At 45.4% G+C, this 15,262-nt stretch overlaps 1 protein-coding gene across 11 annotated transcripts in view; it reads right to left on the bottom strand.

Annotated features, from left to right (window-relative positions):
- The window catches only part of FGD4 (FYVE, RhoGEF and PH domain containing 4), a 1,139,208-nt gene that overhangs the window by 75,389 nt on the left and 1,048,557 nt on the right, over positions 1–15,262 (bottom strand). Inside the window, exon 16 of one of the 11 annotated variants that reach the window (XM_069628203.1) lies at positions 1,908–2,098. The exons of the other annotated variants lie outside the window; for them this stretch is intronic. Within the exon in view, the coding sequence (XP_069484304.1) occupies positions 2,087–2,098 (12 nt within the window). The 3' untranslated portion in view covers positions 1,908–2,086. Of the gene's footprint in view, positions 1–1,907; positions 2,099–15,262 lie in introns of those variants that run through there. 11 annotated transcript variants of the gene reach the window in all.

Consider the following 15,262-nt stretch of genomic DNA (forward strand, 5'->3'; position numbering starts at 1 on the left):
TAGAGACAACAGGTTCAAAATACAGAAACCATAAACCAAAATGCCACTTTGTTCATCTCCCGATTGACTTCCCACACTGGGTAGCATACAGATATTTCAAGTTGGTGGGTACTGTAAAGGCATCATGAAGGAAAACACAGACAAAAGATTCAAAATTAAAAATTAAATTATTAACTTAAATGTCAGGATGGTGTAAGGCCTAAATGCCCCATACTAAGGGGGGGGGGATTTCCCTACCTAAAGAAACTAATGTCCTTGAGTTCAACTTAAAAGTCTGTCTGTGTCCAAAACCTATGCTTGCCCTCACATCTAAAGATACATAATGTGTAGGGATTGTCAGTAACCACAGAAATAGTGTTTAAAAAAAGTACTCGATCTTACCATGATCGGGGATGAAGGCGGCATGGCAGGCATTATTCTATTGGACCTGTCGGACACGTTTGACGCCATTTAATTTTTTTATTTTAATTGGTTATTTACAACATGCGTAATACCCAGAGGTTTTAAAGCGCGGACAAGGGGATCAAACCTGTGTTGCTCCACATAGTCTTGCTTCCAAGGAGAGTGTGTTGCCCCTGAGCTATCCTCCCAGGATGAATTAGACCATGAGATCCTACTATCCAGATTAGAAGAGGCAGGGTTTTCCGGACCAGTCTTGGACTGGTTCTGTGCTTTCCTGACTTCCCGTTTTCAAATGGTTTCCCTTCCTCCCTATAGATCTTCCCTGTCGTGGTGACCTGCGGAGTCCCGCAGGGTTCGGCCTTGTCCAGCTGTTCTTTAATTGGTATATTCGGCCCTTAATGACACTTATACAGTCATTTTGGTTCCAGGTCTTGTCCTACGCCGACGATACCCAAGCTCTGTGAAGGCTCGGATCAGCTTGGAGCACGAGCAAGGCTAAAACAATGGCTTGATGCTATCCAGGGTTGGATGGAAGCCAATTGGTTAAAACTGAATGGCGGAAAGACTGAGTTCTTGATTGTGGGCTTGACTGATGGCCCGGCGGGTTGTACTTCTGAATTTTGTCTGCCTTCACTTGGACCTTTGCCAGAACCTGCTAAGGTGGTCCGAAATGTGGCCATCAAAATACCCACTTTGCGGACTATGGAGAACCAGATAAATTTGGTCTGTGGGCTCGGCTTCCTCAAACTGAAGTAGTTGAAAAAAGGTTCTTCCTTTTACCCCAGGGAAATGTCATGCCCAGGTAGTCACAGCTTGCCTTAATGGGAGCGTCGATTACTGCAATGCCATTTATCTGGCGCAACTATCATATCTTATTCAGCGTGTTCAGGTGTTGCAAAACACGGCAGTTCAATTAGTGAAGCGGATCCCTTTTGGTCAGCATGTCTCTAAGGCTTGTCAATCCCTACACTGCCTGCCAGTTGCAGCCCGAGTTAAACTTAAAGCCTCCTGTATGATCCACCGAGCTCTGAGTGGGAAAGGTTGTCGGGCCATTCAGCAGAAACTACAGAGCTATAGCCCAGGCTGCCCCCTCAGATCTACTGACGCAGCGCTCCTATGAGTTCCTAAATATCGCAATGTGCGAATTGGAAGCAGGCCTTTCTCCATTGCAGGCCGTATACTCTGGAATTCACTGCCACCTGCGCTACGGCATACCACAGACTTCGCACTTTTTAAATGAAATTTAAAACTCACCTGTTCACATGATTCTCCGCTCTCTACTGTATCATTTTCTTTTTTGTTGTTTTTATATAATTTTTATTGGCATTTCTTAAGGTTACATAACAAAACTAAACAATGCCCCCTTCCCCCCCATCATTCCAACCCCTCTTTCCCCACGACCTGCAGTGCCTTTATTAATACAACAAGACTTTAGTAACACATTCATCATATGTTTCATGAATTATTGGGGCCTTAGGCAATGACCAAAATCCTTATATTCTGTGGGCATAAATAAATTTGATAATCATCTTTCAAGTAGTCAAGTAATGTGCCCAGTCTGACCTAAACTTATGCTCTTCCCCTTGTACGTTGTAGGTCATCCATTCCACGGCTAATATTTGTCAAAGTTTGTATAGCCACTCATGGTATGTTGGTGCTGCCTCCTTCTTCCAGTTCCGTGCAATCACAAGTTGGGCTGTCAATGACAAAAACACAAATGCCTTTTTATGTGATCCTATCCCACAAGTTCATATTTTCTGACCAAAGGCCCAGTAAGCATTTGCCTGCCCCTATTGATATATTGGCCCCCAACACCTCACGCATAATTCCATTAACCTGACCCCAAAATGGCTGCAAAACTGGACACGACCAACATATATGGAGCCAGTCCCCCCTCTTTTTGCAATTACGCCAACAGACCGATCGAGTCCTTTTAAAAATGATATTGAGTCTCTCTGGGGTATAGTGCCACTGAGTGAGAATTTTAAACCACAGTTCCCTTAGTTGAATAGATTGTTAATTTTGAAATATTAGTTCAGAGTGACTCCCATTCCACCTCTGCTATTGGACGATCCAAAGTACCTTGACATTTGACCATGTACAGCCACTTATCTCGAGGGCCCCCTTCACCAAACAAAGTGTATAATGTGTCCCCCGTGTGTGATGCAATATATTTCTCAAATGCGGTAAACTGTCTACCCGCTTGATCTTTATTTGGGGGTTACAGGGCCCAATATCGGAGCTGGTAAGTCAGTCCTTTTCCCAGAGTCCAAAGAATTATTTGCATTGCTCAAACGTTTTAATTTCTTGACCTAATGTGAGATCTTTGAGTCTTGTACAGCCCCCCTCCTTCCATTTTACAAAGGCTCTAGTCTCCACCCCCGGGGTAAACTGAGGATTCCCAAATATTGGTGTAAAAGGCTCTGGTATCATTCAAACCCTTCTTAAATTATCGAAAGTCTAGCCCTTTTTTATAAACCCCGCTTGATCGGACCCTTTTACATGTGAAGTCTATCCCCCATTCATGTGTCTAGTAGCCTAGTATACATTTTGGCGTCAATGTTAATTAGCGCTATTGGTCTATACGACCCACCGTGTGTCAGGTCTTTGCCCGGTTTCGGAAATACCACCAATTTAGCTTCATCCATTGACGTTGTGATATGCCTGCTTTTTTCAAAGGAATTATATAAGCACGTCAAATGTGGATCCAGAATTTGCCCATATTTCTTTTAGAATATGGCTGTAAAACCTTCTGGTCCCGGGGCTTTTTTGAAAGGGAGTTTCTTTATGGGCGCAATCACTTTCTCTTCTGTGATATCCTCCTCAGGCTTCTCCCCATCTATTCCTAATAGCTTCGGGAGAGATATTCTGGCTACATATGTATTTAACAGAGCTTCTTGTAGCCTTTCAGAGGAATATAATGCTCCATAAATTTTTTCAAAGCATCTTATGGTCCCTTCCGTGTCAATAACTTCCTCCACTTCCTCTTTCTTTATCCTCAATATCGTTTGGGTGGCTGCTCTTTGTCTTAATTGACATGCTAATAGCTTCCCCCCGTTTCCCTGTACATAATAATGTTGTTTAGTTTTAAGTAGGGTCCTCTCTGCCTTTTTTGTCCTTAATAAGTCTAACTGTCCCCTAATTATTCTATATGCTTTCCTTTTTTCCCCTCATAGGATAATTGCTCATCATTGGCATAATATTCTTAAGTTGAGTCTTCAGATCATCTTCAAGTCGCCTAGACATGTTTTCTTTCAATGCTTTACAGGCTACCAGTTCCCGTCTAACTACTGCTTTGAAGGCATCCCACCATATATTTGGGTAAGTATTGTGCATCGTATTTTCCCTAAAATAGACTAATGCATTCTTCTACTTCCCCCGAAAAGACTGTATCCGCAAGGATCCATTCTGGTAGGACCCAATTCCATAGGCCTCTGTCTCGAGTTGCCATGGTCAATATCGGCCAAAGGGGTGCATGGTCCAATAATGCTATTGAGCCCATTGAGACTTCTTGAATGTGCCCGCCAATCTAATAGATATCCAAATGTAATGTATTCGTGACTGGGTTTTGTGTGCATGCGAGTAGAACGTAAATCCTGGTTCCCTTCCTCTATTAACCCGCCATACATCTACCAGTCCTAATTGTAAAAATGTGTCTTTAAGCCGTTGTGATGGTGTGCCCCGCACCGTCAGTCCTGCACAGCTAGTATCAATTCCTGCATCCCATATTAAATTAAAATCCCCAATCAGTATTACTTGACCCTCAGCCATATTTTCAATTATCTCCATTGTTACCATCAAAAACCTTTCTCATCCCTAATTAGGTGCATATACCGTCCCCACCATAGATACTTCCCTTTTAATGCGGAATTTCACAAACAAGTACCTCTCTTGTTTGTCACTCACCACTTTCAAAATCACCAAGTCAGGATTATTCCTAAATGCAATCAGAACCCCAGTTTTTTTCTCAATCGTATCCACCCGTAGAATCTGCGGGTAGCCCTGTAGTCTAATTCATGATTTGTCTTTCCTACATTTATGGGTTTCTTGAAGCATTAGAAAGTCTGGTTTCTTACGCCACAGGAAGGATCCTAGTTTACAACGCTTTACTAGTGAATATTATACGTAAGTATGTTAAAGCTCATGATAAAAGCCTATTCCTGCCCTTCATGTTCCCTTCCTTTGAGCCTTGACCCCTTTTGTCCCTTTAAGAATCCTCCCAGGTTGCACAGGCTGTGGTAACTTTGAAATGACATGCATGTAGTATACTTGTTAGTACCATCAAGGTTCGATTTTGTTTGCCCTCCACCCCAAGTCGTATTTTTGCAGTTATCCTGCTGGTCGGTTCCCCCTTCTCCACTCACCGCCTGCAGCCCCCCCAAACACCCCTCCTCCAAACACTATCCCTGGCCAGTATATGGGTCCAATTCACAAATTCGGGTGAACCTCTCTATACACTGGTAAACTACCTGGGAGTAACCAACTGCGGAGAGATATGCCAGTCCTCTCCATAAGATCCCGATCCGGTCCCCTACTTCACTTCTCACTCTCATCCCAGTCCTCCATCTCCAATACTTTTCTTCTTCCCCCTCTTTTCTATCACAATCCCAACAATTCCCTTGATGTACCTGATGTGTCTGATCCCCCTGCCTTCACCTCTCCAATTGTGGCGTGTCCTTTGGCTTGTCCCAGCCTTTCGGAGCTCTGGTCTTCGTGCTGTCTTGTTTTGTCAGCGTCCATTCCCATTGTCGTTGCTGCTTTGAGGGTCCTCCTTCTGCTTCCGCTGACTCAGGCCTGTCGCCTCTGCTTTCTGGTGCTACCACTTCCAAACCTTCTTCACATATCACCCTGACCTGTCTCCCCTTCCAGGAGAAGAGCAAGCCAAAAGGAAAAGTCAATTTATACTGCACTTTCTCCTAGTTAAGGATAGTAGTAACCGGATTCATCTGTCTCTTGATTAGGGCACAGAAGGCCAGGTCCTGATAAGTCTGAACTTCTGAGCCGTTGAGAGTTGGGGACGAGCCTTACCGGGCTGTCCTCAGAACTCCTTACTTCTGCCCATATGATATAAAAGCAGCCAATACATTGCAGGGTCTGGTCCCCGGTGCTTTCCTTTGCAGGCCCACCCTATGTATAAAATCTAGGAGGATATTGTTAGGAGGGACCTCAAGGAGCAAATCTGTGCAAAGAGTTTGTATAGAGTGCTTGAGATCTCTATCAGCGATCTCTTCTGGAACATTCTTAATGTGTATATTGGAATAGCTTGACCTGTTCTCCAAGTCTTCACACTGAATTTCTAAATTGTGTGTCATCCTTGCTAATTGTTCCAGTGTTCCGTCGTTTCTTCGGGAGTCTTCTGTTATTTCTTGTAGAGTGCGCTCTATATTGTCAACACATTCTCCTAGTTTTGATATCTCCTGTTTGATTACCAGAACAGCACTTTTTATATCCGATTGTACTGCCACAATCTGTTCCTGAAACGATTCCTGGAGCGTGTCCTCTAGACATTGTTGGTGTTCGGCCAGACATTGCATTAGTTCGTCCTTAGTGATTGCCTTCGGGTCTACCTGTTCTTTGTTCGCTGGATGTGGCGACTGTGAGGTTGGGGAATGAGTCTACCTGTTGTATTTTTCCCTTCAAATTGCCAGCACCCACCCTGTGATTGTCCCTTCTGCTTTTCGAGTATTTGCCTTGGGAGTGCTGTGGTACCTTTAATGCGTCTTCTGTCTTTAGAGCTTGACATATGCTTCTTTAAGGGTAGATCACTTCTCTGCCCACTTCTTGCTGATTAACTGGGATGCCGGGGTGGTTAATTATTTGCTCACTCAGACTTGCCGCTTTCCCTTCCTGTAAATTACACATCAACCCAAAAAGAGCATCAGAATGCTCCCTTGGAATTGACCTTTGGTGGGTCTCCCAGACAGCCCAATAATACTGGGTCCTCCGACATTTACCTAGTAGCCCTCTCAGTTGGCCCTTATTGTAATCTCACCTCTTAGTTGAAGACTTCTTAGGGGTGGAAGGTAAATACAGAATCCATTGATGTTGAATGGCTCTCCAACTTTGCCAGTTATTCCAAAAATCCACACCCAGCGTACCTCTTCTTGCGCAGCCCCATCCTCCCGGCACTTGCACTGCTTCCAACTTCAGTGTCCCCTCAAACAGACATGGTTGCCCACAGGTCTTTAAGGTACAGGCTCCGCCCACTGACACACTCACTGCATTCAGTGTCCCAGAGCCGTTCAAATCCAGTCCACTGACCACTCGCTGTCTTTCACTAGAATCCATGTATCGAGGGATCCACTCGAAGAAGTGAGGGCGTGTCACCCAGTGCAGGAGAAAGCTTCCTCCTCCTGCACTTAATTTGCCTCTTAGGTCTCCTTGGAGGCCTTGTCCCTCCTCTGGCTCCTCCTCATCACCATTCCTGCTGGAGTGCCTGTTACGCACACCTGATATCCCCGGGGATGTCTGGAAGGCTCTGAGATCTGGAACCCTGGATGCGTAGTTGCCCAGTGCTCAATAATGAATCTTAGTTATTTGTAGGGTGAGCTATCCATCCTGCGTTTCTTGTGCAGAGGCGCTTGACGTTTGTTGGCAAGCTGCCCGAGTTGCTTCACTGGTGCAGTAAGCCTTCCTTGGGACCAGGCCTGCTGTGACCCCGGATCTGCTGATAGGCAGGTAAGTTTGTTAATTATAAGTCTTTGTTCTGTTTATGGTGGAAATTTTTTAATGTCTTTATTTCCTTCTTTCCGGGTGCGAAGGTCTTGATGCTGGCGTGCCAGATGGAGAGGCACGTTTCTAGGTAAGAGAAAGCGCGAAGCGCAGCACTTTTATTGTCTTTTGAAGCTAACCTGTGTTTTCTTCTTCTTCTCCTCCTCACAGGCCGCTGTGGTGCGGCAAGTGGATGAGAGCGCAATGAAAAACAGGCCCCCGGAATCCGTTAAGGTAGTACAGCGCTGTGCGGTTGTTTAATATTGAAAGCAAACCTGAATAGGTCTCTTTTCCTTTGCAGATGTTGCTGTGGTGCTCCGGATGGAAGCATGGCGTAGCGCGAAGCAATTCAGGACAGACTGATGGAATTCGATGTTTTGGAAGTGCGCGTTCTAATATTGTTTTTCCCTTTCTCGTTATTGTAAGTCCCAATGTTTGAACAGAAGCTGTGGTAGCTAGTGGTTCGCCGGAAGTCCTTAAGCTAGTACTCACAGGTGAGTGATATTTCTTCTTCTCTCGGTTTCTGCAGATTGCAGCCCAGTTGAGATGCCGAGTGCTGGATGGTGTTTTCTCAGGTAACACAGAATAATCTTGTTCTTGCAGGATTACAGGAAGACGCTGAAAACCAGGAGCTGGACACGGTGAGCGTCACGCTGCTGGTTGCAGAATAACACGAAGCATGTTCTGCAGTGAGGGTGTGGTTTATATAGCCCAGGTAAAGTAGTACCAGGGAAAGTAGGTCCAGGCCTGCCACACCCAAAACCCTGGACTGCATGGCTTGGTTCTTAGAACTAGACTGTGGGTGCTTCCATGTTGGATTTAAAGGCTCATGTACATAAATGGGACCTAGTTTGAACAGTCCTTCCTTCCTAAATATGAGCCTGGTGCCAAAGGCGCCAAGACTGGCTCCAGGAGCCCTTTTTGCAGTGGTTTTAAGGCCCTTAGGGTTCTGGTGGGAGCCTGCTTGTGGCACAATTCATGCCCCCTCACAGTGGTCATGACAGCGCCTTCTTCTACTCTCGACTCACCTCCGATGTCGGGAATTCTCCCTCCGACCAGTGCCACTATCTGAACTCCATCATCATCAAGGGGAGGGGGATCCGGGGACTATCTCCATTCATAGCTTCTCTTTGGGAAGAGGGAAAAGGCATGATATTCCCTTTCAGTGTGGGGCCGAGGACGAGCTACGCGCAACACATCCACCCCCTGCTGGTGGCTATCTTGGAATGCAGTATCTTTTTATAATACGCCATGATGCCTTTGGTGGCAGTTCGCAATATAAGTACTTGATTGATTGATTGATTTCCAGCTCCCTGGCTTGTATTACAGCCTCTTCCCTGAATTCAAAGCAATTCAACAAAAAGGACATCAGGGATCCTTTCCCCCAAGGGTAACACAGTCTCAACAAGGGTCTTGGGGTTCCCTTTACCAGGTTCAACACTTTCAAAATGATAGTTAGTTCTCTTGACTTTCAGTACATTTTCCAAACCAACTTTGTACTCCAAGTAGGGTTACTTGGTCTAAGGCTAAGCGCAGTTGTCGGACCACACAGTCCACCCGCTACAGGTCACACAACGGAAAACCCTTGGCACTTAGTTACAGTCACCTGTTCTCTTTAGACTTTCTTGCAGACATAGGCTCCCTCTTTGAACCTGCATCAATTGTCCGCTTGCAGCCCTTTTCCTCTTTGACAGTTTTCTTCACTCTGCAACAACGTGACTAACACCATTCACTTAGGGGCAGACTTTTCTTGTCCCCCAACTTGCTTTCACACTTCACAATAGTGCTCTATCCCTTTTGCTTTTCACTCGTTTTCAAAAGCCCTCATTACTGGCTTTGCTTTCGTTTGATTCACATTCTCATATTGTCCATTGACTTCTTGGATTGGCTTTCACTATTCTCAAAATTGCATTTCACTTTCATCTCATTCGTACAGTAATTTTCAAGTATTTCACATAACTTTGCTTTAGTTCAGTATTCAAAATTGCAGGAAATATTTTGCAGCTTGTTGAGGTTTAATAAAATTCTCCTTTGGTCTCCTAACCAAATAAACATTAGCTTTTCTCTGATCTGTATTCTCGCATGCCCAAACCCAAGCGCCTGGAATGCCCCAGCATGTTTTTCCCCTCACAGTCACTCATCGGTATGTGGCAACTCCCCGGGTGCCTTTGGTTCTCTCCTCAGCATTCCCTCGCTCCCTTTCACCTTGTCGTTAGCCTCAGCGAGCCCTGCTCGCCTCGTCCAAACTTTCCTGCTCGCTGCTGCGGCACCCTGGAGTCTTCAGTGTTCCCCAGTTTCAGGCGGGGGACACATGGCCTCAGATTTTGCAGGACTCGGGTTGCGGCGCCTCTCTGCTTTTCTTGCAATACTCAGCATCCTTTTCACAGAGCGGGCTCCTTTCTCCACACGGGGCACCGTCTCCTGCAAGCTGGTTCTCCCTCCCAGCTGGATTCCCCATTCCTTCTGACTTTTTTCTCCTTATATAAACCTGGAGCCTGTCAACTGGCTGCAGGTGTAAGTCCTTTGCCTGACCCCAATTAGTGGGATTTGCCAGACTAGTATACTAATGTTTCACACTCCCCTTCCTCGTCTCAGTACCAGATTGGTGAAATGACATGTTACTTTGTACTGCTCCTAGTTGCCTCTTCCTCGTCCCAGTACTATAGTGGTATGACTGTGGAAAAATGATATAACTGGGATTGGTAAAAGCCTATAAAGGCAGGGGCAGGTTAAGTTTGATTAGCACTAGGAAAAGGGGGATACCATGTCTTGCCTGCAGAAATTCTTTCCTCAATCCCAAAGGACCTTCCACACAGGTGATCCTCCCTCGCATCTCTACCCCCAGGATCAGAATCCAAAAGTGATGGCCTTGCCCTGACCACCTGAGAAGAGGATCCAAGGGGAGTAGGTGTGAGGATGCCCTCAGGTTTCTCACAGTACCCACCTTTTACGTACATTCTATTTCAAGGAGACGGGTTGGTGAGCCAAGATCTAAACAATGCTTAGCTGACAGTTGTGATATTTCCACCTCACAAGAAGTTTATCAGGTTAATATGTGACAGTCAGGTCCGGGAATATTTTCCCCAACCTTCAAACTATCTTTAGCCCCATGGCTTCCAGTAATATTTGTTCTGCCTCCTCGACTACCACTGTGGCTCCTCAACCTCCCTGTGCTTTCTCTCACTTCCGCTCCTTCTCTTTTCTTGCTGCACATGCATGGAATTCTCTCCCCTGGACATCTTTGATACAGGCCACATGGATTTTTTCAAACCAAACTAAATGTCTACCTCCTAGCCTCCGAGTTACCCTCTTAACCTACCTCTCATCTGCCCGCTACCTAATATTTTTCGCTCGCCTCGAACCTGCCTCTGGATTTCACTTCTTCAGTCTCCACTCTAGCACTTCACCCATCATGGTCACATCCCGGGCAAAGCTGGCTGTACCACCTACTTGCACTCAAAAATGTCCAATGTTCATTGCCCTAAATCAATGAATGACTCCTTATGTATTGTCCCCAATGACTGTTCCATTTCCCCTCCACAACCTGGTCAGAATGTCCCTCAAACTCACCCCATTGTAAGAAGCTCAGCACTTCCAATCAAATCTAATTTCTTCTCTATTGTATGTTCTTTTGTGACCAAAAGAGCTTGGCTAATGATGTATATAAATAAATGGGGTGCATAATGTGGGATCATGTCAACTGAAGGGATATGATATGATATGGTATGGTATTTATAACACGCCTATACAGAAGTGTTTCGGGGGAAATAATCTTAAGAAGAGGTGAGCATGCACATTAACTGCCTAGGCCTTTTGGCACAATCACACAGAGAGGTTTTCTGCCAAAGGTAGAGTACAGAATTACATCTCTCTCAGAATGGATGATGTGGTAACTGTAATAGTAACTGTAAATCTAGGAGCATGAGAACCAACATTTTAGTGGATTTAGCAAAAGGAGTTTTTGCAATATTGTCTAGATCATCAAATCAGGGTAGGCCGAATAACTTCTGGGTGTGACCAACTTGATAGCAGACTGGAATTGAATGTTCCTAATGCATTACAGAAATTGTAATGCATTAGGACTCCCTCTGTTCAGCTCCTCCGGTTTCTTTATTTTGCCTTTGACACAGTCAACCACTCCATCCTCAAACGTCTCCATGATAGCCTAGGCATCACGGACAGGGCACTGGCGTGGCTTACTTCTTCCTTTCAAATAGACCTTCCGAAGTGCAAATGGGTCCTTTTCTCTCCTCCACTACACTCTCTAACTGTGGCGTCCCCCAGGGCTCTATCCTATTGCCATGGCTCTTCAAAATATACCTGACCCTATCGTCCACCTGATCTCCACTTTCTCCCCTCATTTCCAGTGTTATGCAGACGACACACAGCTCTCTTTCAGGCTGCCATCCTCTACCTGCTCCTTCTCCTACTCCTCCTCCCTCATACCCAACTGCCTGTCTGCTATTCAGGCACACTGTCACGGATTTGGCCCTTTATCACCCGAGATCGATCCTTGCAGGATTTCTTGGGAGGAGTCTTCTTGCGCACGGATCGGGTTTTGTACAAGCCCGCGCAAGCCTCTTCTGGCTCCAGCGTGCGTTCAGTGTTCTGGGATGCTTGGAGGCTCCGGAAAGTCCAGGAAACGAGGAAGGTGTACACGAAGACGGCACACGAAATCCGGGAAGCAAGGTAGAGTGAAGAGGGAGGAAGGGAGATGGGATTTAGAGAGTCCGGGAACCAGGAACAGGAGAATAGTTCAGCGAACTATGGAGCATACGTCTAGCCACTACCAGCGATAGCGTTGAGATGCGTGGGGCCGTGGTCTATTTGTAGAATGTGCTACGTCCGACGTGGAGGCTGGGGGAAGGCGTACCACGTTAGACGGCCATGTTGGGAGTACCAAGGAGTGCAAGCCCCGTTGTGATAGGGACCAGGAAGTCCAAAAGGGGCGTGTTCTGTGGATCATGACACATGGTGCTCTGCCAATTTTCTCTGCCTCAATGCCAGTAAGACAGAGATCCTTCCCATTGGGACGCCTGCTCCTTGTTTCCCCCCACTCTCTGGCCAGAGTCCTTGGGTCCTTTTCACTCACACCTGTGAGGCAGAAAACCTTGGGATTATCTTTGACTACTCTCTCTCCTTCGCTCCACACATCACGGACCTTGCCAAGAACAACTTTCAGCTCCAACTTCCCAGGGGCATTCTACCTTTCCTCACCTTCCCCCAGAAGCTCAACGTCTCCAGAGCACTGGTTCTTTCTAGGTTTTCTTAGGCTTCGTTAAAAAATTGAGACTACTGCAACAGTCTCTGCCGCAATCTGCCTATTTCCTCATTTTGCCCCTTCACTAATCCAGAATAGGACTGCAAGACTACTCCTTGGCCTCAAGCCCAAGGACTGCATCTCTCCAGCTCTAAAATCGTTTTTAGATTGTTGTTGGAACCTTTTATGGATTGTATAGTTCAGAACGAAAACAAAGAATTCAAAAACAAAAAAAAGATTCTGATGAACAGAGCACCACTGCGAAACACACATTGGATTCTGCATTCGCTAATCAAGGACGTGTCTCTGAAATTGGTACTATGGAGAATTTCAGGGGTTATTGGCCTCTGCTGGATATTTTGGAGCTAGTTTGTCTTTTAAACTTTGTGTTCCGGGGCAAAAGTACCAATCAAAACTACTGGGCAGACTGTAAACTTAGAATAGCTGGTGTCTGGAATGGAATCTCAATCCAGGTCTAGTGGGTGTAATTAGTATAATTTGTTTTCTGTCCACATTAACCAGATGGGTGAAAATATAAGAGTCTGAATTTGTTTAGGTTTTCTAATTTCACAGGCCATTGTACTGTGGGTGGTGTCCTGAAATAGGAATACCCCCTATGGTATGTCCTCTACTGAAGGATATCTAACATGTTTATCCTCTTAGGCTTTGTTGAAAATTTGAGATGTTAATAAATAATTAATGTTGTTCACTGAGAGGTCTGTGTGATGAATCCAATGGAGTCATCACTGATTCCCCTGCGGTGACTTTCTCCCATGTGGCATGGGGAAGGCAGCTGCTACCTGATCCTGACCCTCGGGGTGGTTTCATGAGGTAGGATCACATCAGAGGAGACAACTACTGGGGATATGGCATGACTCCATTCAAGGAGTCACAGTGTTCCCCGCTTGCCCTTGAGGAAGACCCTCTGATATCAGAGTTCTTAATGGCCTATTGTTATTCTAGTCAGGCCCCCACCTTTCACCCAAACACTCGCAACTCACACCTAAAACCTTTTATTCCTGATGTGCCTTTTTGTGAAACCCGTGAGGAAAACCATCCAGGAGCTGAAAGCCCAAAGAAAGTTGTGGACTTCAACTCCCATAACCACTCAGGTACTGAGATGAGGAAGAGGACTAGGGAGTTTTGCAGAGTGACATGAGCTCGAAGTGTAACATGCAGACTAGTCGTTTTTCTCAACCTGTAACGAGCGGGACATTTAGAAATGGCAGCCGCACTATGGAGAAGGGAGGTGCAGGTACAGCGAACTGTACAGAAGGAGAAGGTGCCATTCACGCCGGGGCTTCTGAACATGAAGCACACTGAAGGAGCCAGCAAAGCAGAGGAGACAGCTGGGAAAGAAAGAGGAATGCTGCATGCAAGCAAGAAGGACGGTAGAGACACCAGGAGCAGTGCAGAAGCTCCTGGAGGATTGGCCAGTCAGCAAGGCAGCCAACTTCACCCTGGACTGAGAAAGAGCTGGCGTGTGACTGCAGCGCTGCACCGGGTGCTGGGAAAGCATCTGCACACTCCAACCTGGTAGGCAGAGGAGGAAGCCATAATGCCAAGGCGCCAGCAACATCAGGAACGCTGGAGAAGACCAGTGAGTCTGCCTAAAGCAGCCTGGGCCCCGAGGCGTTGCGACAGCCGCGCAAAGCAGTGGTTGATTGGTACAAGTTTGCTAATTCAGTAAATATACAAAGGCAAAGTTTGTTTGAATGCGGTCAACACAAAGTACAAAGGCAAAATCTGTTTGAAGGCCGCCAAGGCAAATTGGAAAGGCAAGATTCAATAAGAAGAATATTTGATTGCAGACAAGACAACATCTAAAGGCAAACCCCAATGAAATACAGAAGCAGGAGATGCCAATGTGGGGTAAAGTTTTGGGCAAATACATTTGAGCAAAATATTACTGCAACCAGATATGCTAAGCAGCACATGATATATGCTACTGTGGTATATCAAAGAACTGTGAATAGCATAAGAGCCCTGGGAGGTGAATAGCCCAGGCAACTGAAGTTGTACCAAGAACTGTTAAACACATGGGAAGTCCTGGCAGGCGAGTATACCAGGCAGATGAGATTATATAAAGAGCCCTGGCAGGCCAGTATGTCAGGCAGTAGAAAATTGTGTGAATATTCCTTGCAGGGGAGTATACCAGGTAATCTACAAAGATACATGAACTCTAACAGAAAAATTGTTACAGAACCTTTTTCTTGAACATACATTTTTGCTTGAACAAGAAATGTTTAAGTCCATTAAAGACACCTGTAACTAAAGAGATATTGTTCCATCTTGTTTAAGAATCCAGGGGAAGGAGACCATCCTCTGAATCCAAAGGTCTTACCCTTGGGAACATTTTTTGCTGGAGTCATTCTTATACTTTTGGTTTTGAACACCTTTTCTAACACCAAGTTAAAGACATTTCCTTATACCTTGTGTTGTTTGTTTATAAGTGCGAGGGTTAGGATAGGTTGTTTTTGGACACAAGGACATTTTTTCAGATACTGACATTCTGACACAGACAGATCCTTAGTTTTAGTTTCTAATTAGGGAAATTCCTCTTTAGAATAGGGCTAGAGAGACGTTTTTCCAACCCATTTTTATTTACTAAAAAATGTCTATACTTGAGAAATCAACACCCTTGTGTCTGTCTCTCATTTCTGACCCTTCACATTTGATAATACAGATTTCATTAGGTAAGCCTTACAAACTGAACTGACAATTCTCTTGTGTCTTCTATCTGGTAAGAGTGTTGGATGTCAGGACTTTGTATATCAAGTATTTTCAAAAGAACACTTGATCTTTTAAGCTTCCAGAAGGACTAAATCTAATACTAAAATTGTAGTTTATTGAACATTCCAAGAGTAGCCCCATCTGAGCATAGTTGGC

Source organism: Ambystoma mexicanum, chromosome 12 (assembly GCF_040938575.1).
Source record: "Ambystoma mexicanum isolate Mex_15411 chromosome 12, UKY_AmexF1_1, whole genome shotgun sequence".
NCBI lineage: Eukaryota > Metazoa > Chordata > Amphibia > Caudata > Ambystomatidae > Ambystoma > Ambystoma mexicanum.